Source organism: Pyxicephalus adspersus, chromosome Z (assembly GCF_032062135.1).
Source record: "Pyxicephalus adspersus chromosome Z, UCB_Pads_2.0, whole genome shotgun sequence".
NCBI lineage: Eukaryota > Metazoa > Chordata > Amphibia > Anura > Pyxicephalidae > Pyxicephalus > Pyxicephalus adspersus.
Window position 1 is genome coordinate 32,204,327 of NC_092871.1, and position 19,837 is coordinate 32,224,163.

The 19,837-nt window shown below is 38.8% G+C and overlaps 1 protein-coding gene across 2 annotated transcripts; it reads left to right on the forward strand.

Moving 5' to 3' along the window:
* Positions 1 to 14,596: 14,596 nt before the first annotated feature.
* Positions 14,597 to 18,855, forward strand: HMGB3 (high mobility group box 3). 2 transcript variants are annotated; one of them, XM_072430025.1, is made up of 5 exons: positions 14,597 to 14,721; positions 16,880 to 17,036; positions 17,170 to 17,309; positions 17,418 to 17,592; positions 17,851 to 18,855. In XM_072430025.1, the coding sequence occupies exons 2-5, from the start codon at positions 16,887 to 16,889 to the stop codon at positions 17,995 to 17,997; spliced, it is 612 nt and encodes a 203-aa protein (XP_072286126.1). In that variant the 5' UTR covers positions 14,597 to 14,721; positions 16,880 to 16,886; the 3' UTR covers positions 17,998 to 18,855. The 2 variants fall into 2 exon arrangements, with proteins under 2 accessions (XP_072286126.1, XP_072286127.1); XM_072430026.1 differs by lacking the exon at positions 14,597 to 14,721 and adding an exon at positions 14,736 to 14,860.
* Positions 18,856 to 19,837: the final 982 nt, after the last annotated feature.

Below are 19,837 nucleotides of genomic sequence, written 5' to 3' on the forward strand. Positions count from 1 at the left end.
TGTTCTGTATATATTACTTTCTGTCTGTAATGTGTTCCTGTCTCTTGACACGTTTTGCAGCTACATTTCCTGCTTCATCAGAGGAACTCTAAATAGGAAATTTTATCATAAATATTCAGACAAGTCACATCGGAAAATTTACAGGAAAGCAGAGGTACAGGAAGGTAAATGATGCCCTGTGGTGAGTTTTCCACCTAAAGTACCCCCTGTGAAACTTTTAAGTACCTCCTATGTGAATTAGTAAGGTTTGATAAATAGTAAGGTTTGATAAATACTTCCCTTTGAGCTGGTAATGTACAGAACATTATTAGTGATGGAATTTTCTATTGTGAGTTCTTCTGATGAAGCAGGAAATGTAGCCGTGAAACGCATGAAGAACAGATGGGTGTTTAGGCATGGATCTGTGTGGATGGTCGTTCGGTCAACAGCTGATGAGCACTGTACACACACCAGTTTCTAGTCCGATATCGACCCTGAAGCTATTATCGGACGAGAATCATCTGACGTGTTTAAGTTGCCTAAGTCTTAACCATCCACTAAAATAAGTCTTTAAAATTTACTCCTTTCACTCACACCCCAATAGTTATCTCTTGACTAAAAACCTTACCTTACCAACCCCCCCAAAAAAATGCATTAGCTGACCACTGTTTAAGGCAGTTAAGAGATTTTTGCATGGAAACAATAGTTTTCTGTGTTTTGCTACTTTGCCATTTGTCTCTCCCCCACCTCTCACACATAGCAATACTAACTGACAAGATGCTAAGTGACTTTCCATAGGTATGTGAGTATGCCCTAACTTAAGTGATCACCTTGTTTTTGTCTCTTCTATAAGCTCAACTAAAGTAATAACTCTTAAGCTACAAACACACTTCCAATGGTTCTCGCCTGATAATCGTCTCAGAGCCGATATCAGACAAGAATCTGAATTGTGTACAGCGCGGATCGTTCATCATCCGAACGCCCGTCCTGGTGGATCCACGGACAATGAACAATGTTTGATCGTAATCCAAGTGAAGGGGGAGAGCGCACAGCGGGGTGCTGCTCCGTCCCTCTCCCCCTCCCCTCTGCATAGAGCAGAACAGTGCTGTATGTACAGCACTCGTTCATGCATTGTGGAGTGCTTAGTCAATGGAAAGGATCGTGAAAGATCCTTTTCCACGACTATAATTGCACGTGTGTATGCGGCTTTAGTAAATACCTCGGGCTAAATTGAGATAAGGGGATATTTTTCCCATTGGTGATGATCAAGTTCAGCTGAAAAATACTCTGTTAATTGTTGCAGATCATCAAAGAATGAACTTTTACTATATTATTATTATTATTATTATTAATTGCTGTTGGACCATTAACTGATATTTCTGAATGGTTTCATAGAGAACCTCTTTGAGTGGTGTTTTTTTTTTTTTTTTTCCCACGAGAAGGGTAGTTACAAAAAGCTGAAAATAATAGGCCAGTTAGTTTAACATTTGTACTGGTAATGTAAATGGAATTGGTCCTAAAGGAACGATCAATGTTAGTGATATAACTGAAGCTTTGTTAAGCAAGGTATATATGTTTGCTTATTACACAAATGTTTGCAATGTTCTTTCTAGTCCGGGTGATATTTGGTACATGGAACATAGAGCAGTGGAATCTTCAGTTCAACTTTTTTAATTGCAGTAGAAGGATTAAGGAAAATATAATCCACTGATTGAGCACAATGGGGGGTAAAAGTAGAAGGATTGCCAGCAAATAGAAGGAGGTCCGGATTCCCCCAGACAGATCTTTATTTATACATCATTTAGAAAAATGTGTCCAAGTCTAGGAACCTCATTTGCAAAGGATTATTGATAAAATCCAGAAATGGGCAAAACATATCCTGAAACACTGCGGCCTTGTAGAAAGAAGGGAAATGAGGAACATGACTTGCATTTTTTAGAACAATTCAAAACTAACCATAGATAGTACTGTTTTACCACAAATGTAGTTAATTTAGACTTTAAGCACAGGCATGGAGTTGGTGAACAATAGGTTAATTTAAACATGCTTGGCATAAGCATACAATAAAATTCAGACAAAAGGTTGATAAAAATAATAGATTTAAAAGATAAAAAATAAGGGGCAGACTCAAAATGAAGACCGGACATTTAGACCAACACAAAACACCTCTTTCCTTCTGCTCAGGTTGCATGGGGCCCATTGGAAACTGTTTTGGGGCCTTACAGTGCTCTCATGTTCTCCTAAAAGCTGTTCTGTATGGATAAATAGGATTTTAAGGAAAATGTTTTTTTTTATTGGTAGGCAGTAAATGTTCAGAGATGTTGAAGTCTTTTTTAGATCAAATGTTTTTCCACAAAACTAACTGAATGGCCTCTTTTTGAAAGCTGCTTGAATTCACACACATTTGGTCATAAATCACTCCAATGTACCCAACATTTACCTACAACATTCGTTTATTGGTATACCTGTGTGAAATGTGAAGACTGGCAAAAAGCACTGCAGGTATCCCTAGAAACTCCGCTTTTTAGAACAGTCGTCACCAACGTTTTTGATGTCATGGACCACTAAGTTTACAGGCTCCGGACCACGTATGACCGGGGAGCCGTATGTCACTTAAAGCGGAAGAAACTTTCCCCAGAGTGACATCATGATGCCAGAACCTGCCCACTCTTCCGTCACAGGTCTGAGCCTGCGATCGGAGAGTGGGCTGGTTGTGTCCAGAGAAACAACCCTCCCTCTGCCCTGGGCCTGCGATCCATACAGGGGACTTGGTCCTCGTCTCTTGCAGGTCCTTCTCCTGACCCTGTTGGGGGGCACATCGGCCAGAGCCGCAGACCACCAAAATTTTCTCACCAGTTGGTGACCGCTTTTTTAGCGCACATTTACCACTAAATATATAAATATATTTTTTTTTACATAATAAAACTATTTAAAGAATCCTTCAAATAGGTGAGTGATTTGTAATTGCACCAAGTAACTCAGGCAGATAACTTACTGGGGCATGTATATAATTTTGAAATTGGACCCGAACTAGAGGCCTTTTAAAAATTCTAAGGATGCGTATTGTAGCTCTTTTTTTATATATACTTTGTTGTCTAAACATTTAAAACTGAACTGTAAGCTCAATAGATAAGATTTTCTAGAAAGTGTATTCCCCAAATAATTCAAAAATATTTCTTCTATTAGGCTTGGCTTTGCAATTTGTCTTAGCCACAAAATCCCAAAATGTGGCAGTGAAGGTAAAACATGGTAGTGATACCTCACAAAAGCTAAAAGACTACTACCAGAATGCTTTGCAGCATTAAGGTGTAATGGGAAGGTTGTGAATCATGTACAAAAGTGTTTAGGAAGACTTTTTATTAGTAAATGCAAATGGGTCTGAATCTTGGCTTTGGTAAAGTCAACATATTGAGGAGTAATGTTGACTGGTGTGCAGCTAAATACCAGCCACTGTCTTGCCAGGCCTGACATAATATTGCAGAAACATCATTTTAGTTATGTCCTTCTATGCATTTAGAATATAGGTTGCATTATCTGACCTTGGAGTTTTGCTTTAACAAAATCAGATGTTGAAGCTTGTATGTGTTCCTTGTATCAATTTCTTAATTAACACTTGTAAGCAATTTTCAAAGGAACCCAATATCTTTTATAATGTTTAGTCTACTACAGTTTTGTTCACACTATGGTTTGTTGTTACTCTGGCACTATTTCTGTGTATTTTCTATTTGCATTTCCTATTCATTTACTGGGAGTGTGTAGTGTATTTGTCTGTCAGTAATCTGCAGCTCAATGCATTATAGCCCCCATTGTCCAGTCTCCCAGCTCCTCTTTCACACCTTGATCTGAATATGTAAGTTGGTTCTCAAAGCAAGTAACAATGAAGCAGCCTTACTCAAAAAATGTGTTGCTCTTCAGCAAGAGACACTATAATAGGAAAGTCAACTGTAATTCCTAGTTTGCAAAGATTTACCAATCGGTGCAGGGCTCGGGAGCTTTTCCCATTCAAAGGTCAAAAATTAAATTAAAGCAAAATAAAGGTAAACACATTTATACAACAGTTACGCTTTATACACAAAAATGGCAGGGTGAACAAACATAAGTCTGTGTATGAGTGTGATCATCCTCCTTTGTGACGAGGGCGTCTGCGAAAAAAAAAAAATATTTTAAACATATAAATTAGTTACATTCTAACAAATATTTTGTCAGTCTTTAAACACTGTACAAATTGTGATACATGCTTCTATTCTGGATTTAACACAGACCTCCAACCTCAGGAAATGGCATCATGGAAGTCAATAGAGAAAGAAACAGTACATTTTATTAATGTAAAAACAGCTTCCAAAAATATGGGTTTTATAGGAAGTGATTAGGGTATGCACACACATCAGATGATTATCACCCAAGACGCACAATTGTGCTCACCTTGGACGAGAAACAGAATGAGTGTACAGCAGTCCCCGACGTCATTCATTGATCCATCAGAATAGATCCATGGACCACAGATAGGAAACAATAGCTTTGCAAGTAAAAGGAGAAAAGCACAGGGGAGTGCTGATGGTCCTCCTCCTCCTCTCCCCATAAAACAGAATAGGCGCTGTATGTGCTTGTTTATTATTTGTCACTCTCTGAAGTGGAAAACGATCTTTCATGAGACGAAAATTGTACGTGTCTATGCAGCTTTGGTTGCTTTTTTGGGTTGGAGAAGTGAGCAGGTGAACTGATACCCTCAGTGGCTGCTTTAGGGTCTGCGAAACCCACACGAGGCACTTGGAACCAGGAATTCTAGTGTATAGAGTTTAGTTCACTGAAGTTTTCACAGAGCAGATCTTTTTATGTTTGTGGTGTACAATATACTTTATTTAGTAACAGTTATTTCACTGTTGCACTGTAAATTAATTAGATTTGTTGATACCACACAACTATCTTAAGCATACTTATTTGTTGGAAAGTAAATATAGATGATGTAATAGTGTCTATAATAAAATATATTAAAAAGAAGTATTACTTTTTTAACTGAAAGTTAATTAATGAATAAATTAATAGATTATTTAATAGATTCTGCTTGACCCACAATGCAAACAATGTCACTTTAGCCTGAAAGATGAAATATCTATCTATCTATCTATCTATCTATCTATCTATCTATCTATCTATCTATCTATCTATCTCAGAACAGCCAATACCAATACACATCCATTGAAGATGGTTACTTTTTGATAAAATTATAGATATACACAGAAAGCAAAACATCAATCCTTTATTTTCTTGTTAACAGACCCTAAAATTTGGCCCTGCCTTATCCCTGTTAGTAGTACATAATATAGTAGTGATAAATGGGATTTACTAATAGCTTGTAGTTAAAACTGTCTATTGATAAATCTAGTTCCCTATCTAGTATATATAGTAAAAGACAAGAAGATATATTATACCTGTAATCACTATTGACCACACTTTATATACATACTTGATCTATCTAGACCATCTTATTCCCAGCCAACCCCTGAGGAAGCCTATTTAGGCGAAACGCCGGATGATTTAGATTAGAACGGTACATGACGCTGATAGCTGTGTAATGTATAGCATGAATATTCCAACCCTGTGATGAAACAAAGGCTTACTGATATATGAAATGATTGCTTTGTAATTGTGTATGAATGTCTATGAATACATAATTAACTCTGAAACTCTCTTCTTGTCTTTTTCTATATTATGATAAATTCACTCTGGTATAAATATTGATTGTTTGACACACTTAATGACATGTAAAAAAACTAACAATTGTGATCATCTCGGGTGGAAACCAAGCATCTGTACAACATGAGCAAGTTGGAGGTTTATTTTAGATGTAACTAAAAGAATAATTTTTATTTTATTGGGTAATGTTTATAAAGCTTTAAATCAGCTTTTTTGCCTGCTGTGACCCATTAGGAGATTTTCTTTACTTCCGGTCCTGTAGACTCAAACAAGAAGTGGCAAGATATATTACCAAAGTAAAAGATGTGATTTATCCCATCTTAGACAGTTGTTGCCATTGAAAGATTCTCCATCTATTAGTGTGGTAACTCCAAATTTTGGATCTACCCTCATTTTCATTCATGTGACATTTCTGAATGAGCATAATTGTGGTTTAAACCTTCTGAAGAAGAATTTTGTGTTTAGTTTTATACTTTAGAGAACATCATAGAAAACAAAAAATAGCACTGACACCAAACATTTGCAGATATTTTATTGGTCAAATGTTTGTGACACAGGTCAGAATCAAGTTTGCACCATTCAGTTCACTTATCTCTGCTGACAAATAATTTCATCATTTGGGATTTATGTCAGTTTAAAAAGACCCCTGTGGATGAAAATAAGTCTTTAGTTTACCTTATGCCAGAACTTTCTGTTGCGCTACAAGCATCTGCTGTCTATCTGAGTTGTTCTTAACAGGTGATCTGACAAGTACTGTCACCAAGCTTATTCTCTGCCTCCTTGTATTATAAGAAGCTCCATCTCTTTTTTTTCTTTCTTGTAAGGTGCCATCTCTCTGCATCGCAGCACACAAGAAAAAGACCTAAATCAAGCCTGCTAACTTGTCTGAAATAAATTTAAGGATTGCAATATAGTGCTGAGCCAGCAGTCTGTCTGGGTGGGAGATATATTTTATCATATATGTCTCTGCCATGGGAAAAAAATACTGTGCTGTACAGAGAACACTTTTTAGTTTAGAGCATACTTGAAACAGAAGCAATTAATCCTCCAGATACACCTTGTGAGTGAAGGACAATAAATAATTTTCCACTCTGTCTGTGCTCTACATCTAAACTTGAGAGGTGTACTTGAAAACTGCATCTGTGACAAGTACACAAAATGAAAATCAGTTTCTTGTTGACCCAATGAAGGCTTTGTGTGTTACACATTATTATTGCAGTGTTTTACACCCTGTTGTACACTGAAGGATGAAACCCTTAATCCCACTTCACTGTGCCGTTGTGTATACACAAAATCAGCCGCTTATGAAGCTCACATAAAATAAATAACGTCGAGTGAGGACTCCTATTAATGACCGCAATCATGAAATCTCACGTCCAAACCATATATGAAAATATTGAAATATATAGTGAAAATAGTACTAAATTTGATTTACACTCATGATGCACAATTCTGAGTTGGGATTAAACAACTCCCAAATTTCTACAAATAATCCACCACTTTCCAGAGTCCATAATCACTGAGCTCAAAAATTGTAATGTCCCTACTATAATCATAATATCATATTTCTAACATAGTCCAAGGCTAAGATTTTTTTTTTTTTTTGGGGGGGGGCAAGGAACCTACCAGTATGTTTTGTAATGTGGCAGAAATGTAAGAGAAAAGAACATAAAAACTCTATGCAGATAGTGGCTTGACCAATTTTGAAATCTAAGACTACCATGCTGCAAGGCTAGTTTCACCCCACATTATGGACAAAAGCTCCAAGAGGCCCAACTTTTTTATTTTTACTGGCAGTTCATTTGTGTTGTAACTCTGTTTTCAGCAAGCATGCTTTACCTAACATTGGAGTTGTCACGTGCAAAAGTTACCTGTTGTATAACAAAATAAAACAGTTGATATTCACTGGTTTGGGTACACTAATCTGTCATTCCCAGTCACCATTTCTACAAAAATCTTGACAAAAAGTAAGATGACTGTAAACCACTCAGGGAAGGATCATGGGATCATGAACCCATTATGGTTTATAGACAACACTTTCAGATTTATTACGTTTTTAGAGCATGCCATCAGAATGGGGCATACCCTCCTCGTGGTTTATGTTCCTGATTTGTCCATGCCTTTTCTCCAAACCGGCCAACCCTGCTAATGATCTCCCAAAACATATATTATGTATAATCTATTTTCCCCATACTGCTAGTCACTGATTTTATTCCTAAAACATGCTTAGTGGCCTAAATAGGGATTAATGGATGGAAACAAAAATATTAGTCCCTACATTCTCTCAGTTTTATTGCTGGACTTCTACTCCAATACCCAGACACCATTAAACTAAGGTCACTAACTAATATCAACCCAAAAAGTAAACATAAATGGTAAATCTTCTACATTGATTCCATCTCTCTTATTTTTACAAGCAAAAATAACTGATACTGTATTTGATGGCTAACATATAATATAAATAAAGTACCAACATGTAAGACTTTTGTTTCATTTTCTTTATATACCAAAGTTTACTAATTTTATTGCCTCTGCCCCTTTAGAACTGGAACCAATACTTTCTTGATCAAGTTATCCTTTAAACTCTTAATGTAAAAAAATATTACATATATAACATATTCTTGATATGTTAATTGTTCTAGATTCTGTACAGAGTGAATAAGGACAAGGCAATATCAGCAGGGTTTTTTTAGTTATTTCTGTTTAAGATATATGTGGTCTGCAGAAAAAAAGGATGTTCCTCATAGCTCTCTGTTATCTGCCTCAGTCACTTTGTACAAGGCTGCATTTATCATGAGAGAAGCAGAAATAAATAAGACTCTTTACTGGGAAGCCCTCACCAAAATAAAACAAAGTTTTATTAGTCTCATATCAAATAAGGTCACAATGAATATGTTATTGATAAGGCAATTTTTTCATAATGGAAAGGCCCACATGCAGTTTTGTGGAATCACAGCATATTATTAAAGGCAAAATATTAAAAAATACTAACATATTTTTGTAGGCTCACCAGCATAACAACTCTGATCCATCAAGGCATGGATTTCACTAGACCTCTGAAAATCTGTGTACATACACAACTGGCCATCCACTTGTCTAAAACAAAATATGATTTGTAAAGCTGCGTACACACGTCAGATTTTTCTCGCCCGATAATCGGCTTCGGCCAGATATCGGGCGAGAATCTGGCGTGTGTACAGTCGGTGTCGTTCATCGTCCGTGGATCTGTCCTGGCGGATCCATGAACGACAAGCGATCCTAATGCAAGGGAAGGGGGAGAGCGCGCAGCAAGGTGCCGCTCCGTCGTTCGCCCCCTCCCCTCTCCATAGAGCAGAACGGTGCTGTATGTACAGCACCGTTCATGCATCGTGTAGTCCTTTGTCGTTGGAAAGGATCGTGAAAGATCCTTTCCAACTACAAAAATTGCACGTGTGCATGCAGCCTAAGACTGTGCAACCTTCTTCCATTGCTCTATGGTCCAGTTCTCAACACTTCCTATGAGGAAGGTTATCTTAAAAATACATACTTTTTTTCTTGCAAACTTCACCTTTATAGCCTTGCACAGCAAAAATGTTGATTTTTACATGCTGTTAGCAAAGGCAGATTTGGTCACTGTTGCATTAAATTGCTTTTTGTTATCATGAAACCACTGTCCGACGAGAATCTTGCGTGTGTACAGTGCCTATCGTCCGAACCTCCTTTTGGACGTATCCTCGGATGATGGACAATCTTAATAGAAGTGAAGGGGAGAGAGTGCAACAGGGTGCCACTCCATGGGCGGTCCCCTCTCCATGGAGCAGAGCGGCAATATATGTGCAGCACTCGTTCATACATCGTGCAGTCGTTCGTCATTGGAAAGGATCATGAAAGATTTTTTCTAACAACATTTATTGCACGTGTGTACATAGCCTAAGAGGTCTGTCTCCACCAGGTGGCATATCTGAACAACCTTTGGATGCAGACCAAACATAAAAAAAATCTGAAATCTCGTTAGAACTTTTGACATTATTATTATGTGGACTTCACCCAAAAAACAACTGACACCCGGTTTTCCTAAATAGCAAAGATGTAGCCACACTGCAATACTTATTGATCTATATAATTTCAATACTATGATGCATAGATTTATAAAATATATAAATATAAAGACATTACTATTTGTTTTCAAATAGAAGATAAAAACTGTACTCCACTTTTCAGGACTGTGTGTGAAGTCAATGGCCGAAGCGCTGAAAACAAATGTTTTGGCTATAGAAGCCTTTGTAGAGGAACAAAATGTATTATGTTCAACCCCCCCACAAACAATCACTCATACAAAACATTTCACAGGATATAGGAAGTGTTGAGAATTATTAAGGCCATGAGAATAGCAAAAAGCAGCAGATGGCTTTGCAAAGCCATTATAATGACTTTGCTGTGAGCGTCAATGGTATGTAAAATCTTTGTACTTGAGACAATAACTGGTCATCAGTATGATCTGGAAATGAGTTTAATCCTTGCATGCATGTACTTTATGACAGAGCTGTAGTGATAAGATACTTTTTGTTCTGATTGGTTGAGACAAGCACAATGAGTGGTCTCAGTGATTTGGTTAGTCCTGGATCAGAGTAATCTGGGTTGAAAAAATGGGAAAGAATATTTGTTTTTAGACTAGTAGGGCATAAAAAAGCAATAGGCCTGATTTATTAAAGCTCTCCAGGGCTAGAGAAGATACACTTTCATCAGTGAAGCTGGGTGATCCAGCAAACCTGGAATGGATTTCTATAAAGTCATTTGCTATTTGTTAGCAAATGTTTTCATTCCTGGACCAGATTAATTCCAGGTTTGCTTGATCACTTAGCTCTGATGAAAATGTATCCTCTCCATCCTTGGAGAGCTTTAATAAATCAGGTCCATTGTCTCATCCTGAATTTGAAACTGCCTAAATTGTATATTGTTGTGCCATGATGTATTACAAAAATTATTTTTATATTCATGGTTAATAATCATTATATTGGTCATATACCCATGACCCTGTAAGGTAAAAAATCCTCCTAGCTACCCCTGGAAGTGAATAGGTATGTAAATCTGTGGACAATCAGGTTAAGTCCTTTGTCTGATCCCTAACATGGTTTTGTGTAGATCAAGGACTCAAGCTGAGTTGGCTGTGGCAATCCTAGTCCTGCCCAAAACCTAATTTGTTGTCTGTTGTTATGTCAATATACCAATGTACCAGTTGCAAATTTTGTGTATTCCCCAGGGAGGATAGAAAAGCATGGGGGGGGGGGGGATGAAATACCTGTTTGCAAAATATGTTAGCTTTTACTATAAAATGAGAAATTAAATAAACTAATTTCCTTTACAGGCAAAATCTTGAGCATCATACAAACTTTTCTTTTAGATTTTGATATAATACCCAAACATCGGACTTTGAGTTGTTTTTTTTTTTATTTCTGCCTGTGTCCCCATTGTGAACATTTTAATTACATTTCTGTACAAATGTTATTAGTAGCTGGTACATCTAAGAAGAGGAATCTTTCCACATGGTCAAGAACAGTAGACTCTTCATGTTTTACCCCATCTACTAGTGCCATCTTGGACAGAAATTGGTTTTAAATGCATTAAATGTGACATAGACAATAAATAAATAAAAACACAATAAAACATTAACAGTTCTTAACCTTCACAACTTTAATAAAGTTTTAGGTTAATTTTTTCGCTAGAGGAGGAGTATTTAACTTACTTGCTATAAGGGGCTTTAAGTGCAGTCCTAATGTTACTATAGGACCACACATACACACCCAAGGCTACATAATAATTGTCATTGGAAAGGATCATTCACAATTCTTTCCAACGTCAAAAGACTGCACGATGCATGAACGAGTGCTGTACATCAAGAGCCATTCTGCTTTATGGAGAGGGGAGGGGGAGAATGATGGAGCAGCACCCCACTGCACTCTCTTACACATTTGTTATGATTGTTCCTCATTTGTTTTTCGTGGATCCTCTGGCACGGTTGTCGGCACGATGGACGACGAGCGTTGTACACACGCCAGATTCCCATGCGATATCAGGCAATTATCAGACGAGAATCATTGTGTATGTAGCCTAACAGTTTAATTGCCAGGCCATGGACAGTCTGGATGCTGAAAATTCCTTTAAATTAAAGATCATGGAACAAACCTGCTGATTTGCATTGAGATCACAGCATGTGCTGCTTGTTATATAGGGGTAAGCATTACTAGAAAATACTGGTACCTGGCAGTGGCCTGTCCCAGGATAACAATGGCAATTGGCAAGAAAAAATGTAATTCAGACCCCTATAAAAGCTTACACAGGGGATACCTGCCTGGGTTGGTTGGCATATATTTATACGTGTATACCCCAAATCGACCATATTGAATTGGTTTTGTAGTCATTTAAACTGGTTGTATTCTGTGCCTGCAAATAATGGGAACCACAATCATAGATAATATAGTAATTGGATATTTTTTATGAAGGGAATTCATTTTTCTGCTATGGAAGTTGTTCTGTTTTATTCAATGTAATAAAATTGCTATCAATCACACTGCTCTTATTATTTTGCATTTCTGTGGCTCATAATTTCTAGAAATTGTTTAAAAAATGAACCCATGTCTTTATCCTTCCAAGCCTACATAAAATGGAACTGACATTTGTAGTAAGGGCAACCTGGGAATAAAAAGTCCACAATCCCAAGGCCGAACAAAAGCTTTTTTTTAAGATTTGGCTTTTACTACTTATGTTAGAGAGATTTCCCTCATTTCCTAGCCTGGTGATAACAGCTTTAGTTAGATAAATGTGAGGGGAAATCTGAAATGGGGGTACAGTAGAAAACTGACAAGGGTTCAAGACTTTCCTCTATGTTAGGGTAAAGTACATTTGTATTTGAGTATTTCTGAAAAACTGGTTTCTTCATTGGTACTTTTGGTACATTTTCAATGTAGTTCTGGGTAGCAGTAGGAAACTGATGGGGGCTCCTCGGCCCCTTTCAGACTTGCAGTAAATCGGTATTGTATGCTCAGCCGCGTCCCCAACTGCTTCCACTGGACTGTATTATCCTGTGTTTTCTTTTTACATATAGCAAATAGCACATATAAACAGGCCATTTTTATAGAGAGCTTTTATAGAAAAAAAAAGTTTGCGTTTACTGACAGTTTCAAACTTGGTGAATGTGGTAGAAATTTACTTTGCAAAAAATAACCAATCATATGCAAGGAGATCTAAAGAGACACTATTTTTTTGCTTGATCATGATTAGATGGTTGAAGTCAGCAGAGCTGCACCTTATTCACTAAGGAAAGTGAAAAATCCCTGGCAAGGGAAAAAATCTTTGCCAAGTAAACAGTCTATATTTCTTTAATAAATCAGGATTTGCCAGAACCTCCAAGCATTGGTCCTGATTTATTAAAGCTCTCCAGGACTGGAGAAGATACTGTAGACTTTTATAGGTGAACCTGGAATAGATGGATCTGGTCCAAGATTGAAAATGTGACCAACTAATAGCATAGTAATAGCAAGAAATCCATTCCAGGTTTGTCAGATCACTCAGATTCACCCATGATAGTTCATCTTCCCCAATCTTGGAGAGCTTTAAAAAAAATCAAGCCTGTTGAATTTTCACTATTATGCGCACGTCATATCTTATTTTCAATAGAATCTCTTCAATCATTCTCTTGAAAAGCCACCATTGTTTGGTAAATCATAGAAGATGAGGTTGCATTAAGTAAATAGATACCAAATATGTCACACTTTAAATATCCACCCTCCTGTGAAGCAATGAAAAAACATGGAACCACAAATTGTCCATAGTAATGATTGAAAAACTTGATAATAAATTATTGATCAATAAATTGATAATAAAAACAGCCTTGGGATTATTTCTCACACTCTTATTTGTCCATGGTGATCCCTGATATGTGTGGGGCATTGGATGTTTTCTGGGGCCAAAATGCCACCTCTGTGATAGTATAGTGCGGAGACAAGTTTTCCTTGTGGGTATTGGACCCAAAATGTCAACCATGCGTTTTATTGAAACTATTTGAACACAGATTGTTCACGATCAGATTCTACCCCAACCTCAGGATTCCATTCTCTGAGCTTGGAAGCATTTAGGACAACACACGGCTAGATTCATTCAGGGAGATCAGGGAAAGCATCTTTCACCAATCTCTATCCTGGGACGCAGCACGGAGGTTCTGAACAGCATGTAGGAGGGACAAATAATCCTGGCATCTATCATGGAAGTCCTTGGCCTCTAGGAGGGACAGATAATCCTTGGACCCACCATGGAGGTCCTGGTCATCCTTGGGCACATGGGCATGGTGAATTAGTCAGGTAGTGGTAGTGGTGAGGGGGCAGCAATCCCATTTATTACAGATTCCAAAGCTGGGAATGCTGTGAATATGTGCACCTCCAGATTTGTCACCATTTGCATGAAGAAGGAACATTTTTGCAATCATACTTTGTAAAAGGAATCCCTTATAGCAGATATAAAATATTAGATCTGTTCTGAAATAATCAAATCCCCTCCTGCTTTGTGATTTTGATCTTTTAATGTATGTATCTAGAAGAGTAAGTCTGTTGATCATTAATAACAATCCAATACAATCATGGAGGTAGTGATACAAATCAGGTTAATCAGAATAAATTGCATGTTTTCATGATTACTGTATAACAAAGTGTGTGTGTTGTTGACCAATGGAATCTCCCCCCGCCCATGTCAGTGTATGGATGCATTGCACCCAGCGTGACGTCACACACGCACATTACAATATGAAAACACTGCCCGTGTTTGCAACTTCATTCCATATCCCCAGGCGGGTGTTCTTTTTGAATGAATGACGTAGACGATCAGGCGCCCAATGAGAACGGAGGGCGTGGTGAATATTGATGAGGCCCCTGCCCAATGACCGGGCTGGGAGGTTGTTTTAAACGGGGAGTGCGCTCCAGCCAATCAGCTCGTTCTCGTAGTAAGCTAGCGCGAGGTTGCGAGCCAAGCATTTAGTTGTGAGCGGCGTGCGCAGGGATTCACACTCAGCGAACAATACAGGTAGGTCCAGCTTCGTCTGTGTGTGCTACGTCCGTACCCCGGGTTGGCACCGGCTTGTTTTATCATCCCATGAGCCCTCTCTCCTCCTTCTATCCTGTGCTCAGTATTGGGGTCATTCCGGCTTGTTCGGTATTTTGAGGTAAATTCGCCCGGCGGGGTTGATATTTTAGTGCCCGGCTGGTATAATTGATATTTTTTAGTGTTTTGTAGGGTATGGTGTCGGGTTATTGTGTGAGAGCCGGGTTCTGTATAGATGTGATATATTTGCGTATAATGTGTGTCATGTGGTGTGTTGGGGCCCCTTTGTGTGGCGGGAGGGGGTGTCCGGTGTGTCCGGTGTTCCGGTGTGGCTTTGCATGGCACGGTGTTCTCTGCATTAACATGGCTGTCCCTGTCATCCTCTGCCTTGTTGTTTGGCTGTCTTGTGAGGAAGGAGGAGGAGGGGGGTGGGGGAGGTGACCCCTCTATCCTCTGCCAGGCTCGGTGTATCCCCGATGTGCTCGGTGTGTACCCCCGGTGCTCGGTGTGTGTGATGCCCCCGCTGTGCCCGTTCTCTGCCCTGTGCCTCCCTTCAATAACACTAAAAACCCGGTGTGCTGCCCCTTTAACCTGTCCCTATTGCCCCCCAGTACTATCCTATGCCCCGCAAACCTCACCAACCCCTGCCCATCCTCTGCCCTCTCCTCTCATGCCAGTTTTCGGCTTGTTTTCGCCCGGCTCGGGCAGTTTTTCCACTTTTTTCCCGCCGTCCCCCCTCTCCCGGCTGTCCGCCTGTAATGGCTGATCGCGGCTCTTTGTTATACAGGGGATTGCGCTAAGCCTCAGCGACAAGGGAGGGGGGGCGACCTAATAACGCACCATTTCTAGCCAACGCGGGGCTCCCCGCTCTATATAAAGACCAGATTCTGATAGAGAACCGTCCGCTCTTTTCAGGCATACCAATCCGGGCTCGATCGGCCGTTCCCGGGCGGAGATATGCGAGTTGTAATGAGGCGGTGAGGTTTGTGCAGCGTGTGTATTGCAGGCTGCTGCTGTATGCATAGAGAGAGAAGCCATTTTAGTGAATGGAGCCCATAGAGAAGAACAGCCCCGGCTCCTCTATAGATCACCATATACCTCCACCGGGATCCATCATCACACCCCGGGCACACACACCCCACACCCTGCACCCCGAACACCCCACACCCTGCACACACACATTTCAGGGCCACTTTCTTTCATCAACAAGCATTTCACAAAATGGAAGATGAATTATTGGTGTCTTGGTGACCTGTCGTGTCTGCTGCTTCCCTCCCAATGCAGTGACTGGGGCTGTGCCCAACTCCGCCGCCACTGCCTAGGGCAGCGCTACTCACACATTGATATCGCACCAATTTTTATTGTTTTTATCGATGACCTTGGGTGGGGGTGGAGGGGGGCTAAGAGAAGAAAGGGGGGCGGGCAATACCACCTAATACCCCTTTATTGACACTTTTCAATAAATAGGTTTTTTTAAATGTTTTCCACTAATTTTTATTAATTTTTTGCTTTTACACTATTACAACCTTTGCATATTTTGAACTTTTATTTACTTTTTACCATTTGCACCCCCATTTTTTTGAAGGTTGTTGTTGTTTTTGATTGATTTTAATATTAACCATTGTATTGTTTATTTTTATATTTTTGGTGAGTGGGGCTATTATTAATAGAACAACCTACTGCTATTGGTCAATAGGGGGAACGCCCCCACCAGGCTATTAGGTGGTACTGCACCTCAATTGTATTGAGTTTTTTTTTTTTTTTTTTTAAATGCCTGATTTAGCAGAATAACATTTGCAAAGCGGGGTTGTCATTTGTGCATTACTGCTGTCAAATTGGCTCTTTTGTTGTATATTAGGTACTTAACGGGCTCATATTACTTGGTAATTTTTAAATTGGTTATATTATTGAAGCTGACTTTAGTTTTTGTTTTGCTGTTGCACATCATATGCTTGGCATGGGACTTAAGCTGTGTTCCCCCTGGTTGTGATGCCCGCCCTCCTCACCTGCACTACAGGACGTCAGATTGTCCCCTCCACTTGTGTTAGGTCCACAGATAAGAATGTATTGGTGAGGGGATTGTAATGGTAGCTTTGCATTTTTAGATCTTTTAATTATTTTTTTTTATATTCAATTACAGATTAAAAATGGCTAAAGGTGATCCGAAGAAGCCCAAAGGCAAGATGTCTGCCTATGCCTACTTTGTGCAGACGTGTCGTGAGGAACACAAAAAGAAAAATCCTGAAATCCCAGTCAACTTTGCAGAGTTTTCAAAGAAGTGCTCTGAGCGGTGGAAGGTAAATATCATATAAAGCTATAAAAAAAATAAATGTCATATAAAACCATATAATAATATCAATAGGAACGGCTTGGTTTCCGCTGCTTTGATGACATGTTCGTTTGCTAAAATGTTCTATTTTTCTTTACCAGACTATGTCCGCTAAAGAGAAATCCAAGTTTGAGGACATGGCAAAGGCAGATAAAGTGAGATATGACCGAGAAATGAAAGATTTTGGACCCATTAAGGGAAAGAAGAAGAAGAAGGACCCAAATGCACCAAAGAGGCCACCGTAAGTTTTATAGAACTTCATTCTTTTCCTATAAGAAGCTAAAAGAAAGTGTCCAGATAAAACAAATGTTAGATCTGAAGCTAACTTATAACTGTTTACCCCCTCTAGATCTGGGTTTTTCCTGTTTTGCTCTGAATTCCGTCCCAAAATTAAATCTACAAATCCTGGCATCTCCATTGGTGATGTGGCCAAAAAGCTGGGTGAGATGTGGAACAACCTGAGTGATGGTGAGAAGCAACCCTACAACAACAAGGCTGGCAAGCTGAAGGAAAAATACGAGAAGGTAAATAAAAATAATAAGAGAAATTGATGCTTTATTTCTTTCTATGAACTTAATAGCGGACTGAATGGTAACCATCAGTTCTTTCACACAATCAACTGCTACCTCTTCACGGCATCACTGCTGGCATAGCAGTGGAGTGGTTGATGTTGAAGGACATAAATATAGAGCTGTGGGTTTTACCATAGAGCCAATTGTTATTCTCTCCTTGGTAAATAAGGTTTATTGCTGGTTAACTGACATTCTCTGTTTTCCCTAAAGGATGTTGCTGACTACAAATCCAAAGGAAAAATGGACAGTGCTAAAAGTGCCCCTAAGCCACCCAGGAAAAAAGTAGAGGATGATGACGATGATGATGAAGAAGACGAGGAAGAGGAAGAAGATGAGGAGGAAGAGGATGATGAATAAAGTTGTAGAATGATGTGAATTTCATAGAGTAGGGGAACCACCTCCGGCTGCCATCCTAATCGATAGTCAGCTGCCATTTATTAGGTTTAATTGCAAAAATTGGGTTCTGATATCATAGTTTCAAAATGATGCTCTTGGCGTTGTAACTGGTTTACATTACATAGCTGTGTGTGTAAAATGAGCAATCTGAAACTGTATCAAAGTTGTACATATTTCAAAAACATTTTTAAAAATCCGGGCGCTCTCGTGTTCTCCTCACTCTGTGCACTTTGCTGTTGATGTATCAAAGCATTTAAAATGTTTCAAGCATTTTTTTTCTTTTTTTTTTTTTTTTTAATTTAAGGTGTTACTAAATGGTTATTTAGAAAATCCTGGGTTATAAACTGTACATATCTGTAATCTGTAAACTAGATAAAATTCTTATGGTGCATATTTTTTGGAGCTGATAGTACCTCAGGGTTTTAAGAACGTCCCTGAATCCTAAAAAAAATCTTTTAGGGTTTTCTGTTTTGGCCCAAAGCATGCACATCAAACCTTACACTACATCGGGCGTCAATTTAGCTTAAAAGTTGTCTTTTTCTGTATATAGTGATATAGAATTCTGCTGTTAGTTGTTGAAAGGAGTTCAGCTGGCATGATGAAATGTATGGGTTTATTATATGAACTTTTTTTTTTTTTTTTTTTAGAAAAGTGCAGTAGTTTTTAAACAAAGACTGTAGCCACTTCTTCACAATGATGTGAAGGCGGATTACAGACTTCAAAAACATTCTGTGCTTACATGAATTGCATTGTTCTGTTTTTTTATGTTTAGAATGCTGAAATGTTTTTGAGGCAAATAAAACAGTATTACATTTTTAAGCCTGTTCTTTACGAACATGGTATGATTAAGACATTTATCTTGGCTTCTATGAAAATTTTCATGATGGAAAGGGGTAATGAACAAAATATTGTATAGAACTTTTACCATCTTGTGTAGCCCAATCATCATCATCATCATCAGACACTATACCACCATGCCACACAGCCCTGACTTGCTGATGGGTACAGCAGTTTGTACATCTAGGCTACCGACACCAAACGTAACAGGATGTGTTCTTCTATTCAGAGAATGGCTTCTATTCACACCAAAGCAATGGACCTTGCAAATGTGCTCTAACAAGTAATTGTGGAACGGGGGAAATATAGCAGATGCTTTTTGAAAATACTAGGTAAACACATCTATGCAGATCAGAAGTCCATGCCAACATTACCTAGAGTTCATTAGTCAAAGAAATTGATTAGAAGAATGCCATAACAGCCAGGCTAACTTATCTGGGCTAGTTGGCCATGGCAGCCTCCCTGTTTTATCTAGTTTGCAGGCCTCCTGAAAATTTGCGGGATTAACACTGGCTTAATGTGCGCTGCCCTAATGGTTCCATAAAGGGCCTTGTTACCAAACCATAATTGATCGTACTTTGCCTATCCTGGCAGTGTAGCTCTTTATATTGAGAGCGATAAATACAGCACGGACATCAATATGTGTAAAAGGGCACAATCAACAAACAGTTCAATGTAGGTAAGGAAGGATCTAATTTGTGGTGTAGCCCCAGGCCTAGGACATGGAATCCAGTTTTGGGCCACATGCTTGTTCTGGAGTGGTGAAGATTCAGTCCTTGCCCAACATAGCATTATATATACTAGGCTAGTTTGTGACCGTTAGGGCCTTATTAGGTTTTTGCATTGGCTTTTTTTTTTGACACGTAGAACAGGTTTACACACACACAATTTTTTTTTTCCCCTCAAAGGTGTATTCTAATACAGTGGGGGTGATCATACATTTGACTGCATTTTTTGCTTACTC

Excerpts from the sequence above, each read along its gene's own strand:
- HMGB3 (XM_072430025.1), top strand. The coding sequence starts at position 16,887 with ATGGCTAAAGGTGATCCGAAGAAGCCCAAAGGCAAGATGTCTGCCTAT. Across the intron at positions 17,037-17,169 it reads AGTGCTCTGAGCGGTGGAAG|ACTATGTCCGCTAAAGAGAA; the intron begins GTAAATATCATA and ends TTTCTTTACCAG. Across the intron at positions 17,310-17,417 it reads AATGCACCAAAGAGGCCACC|ATCTGGGTTTTTCCTGTTTT; the intron begins GTAAGTTTTATA and ends TACCCCCTCTAG.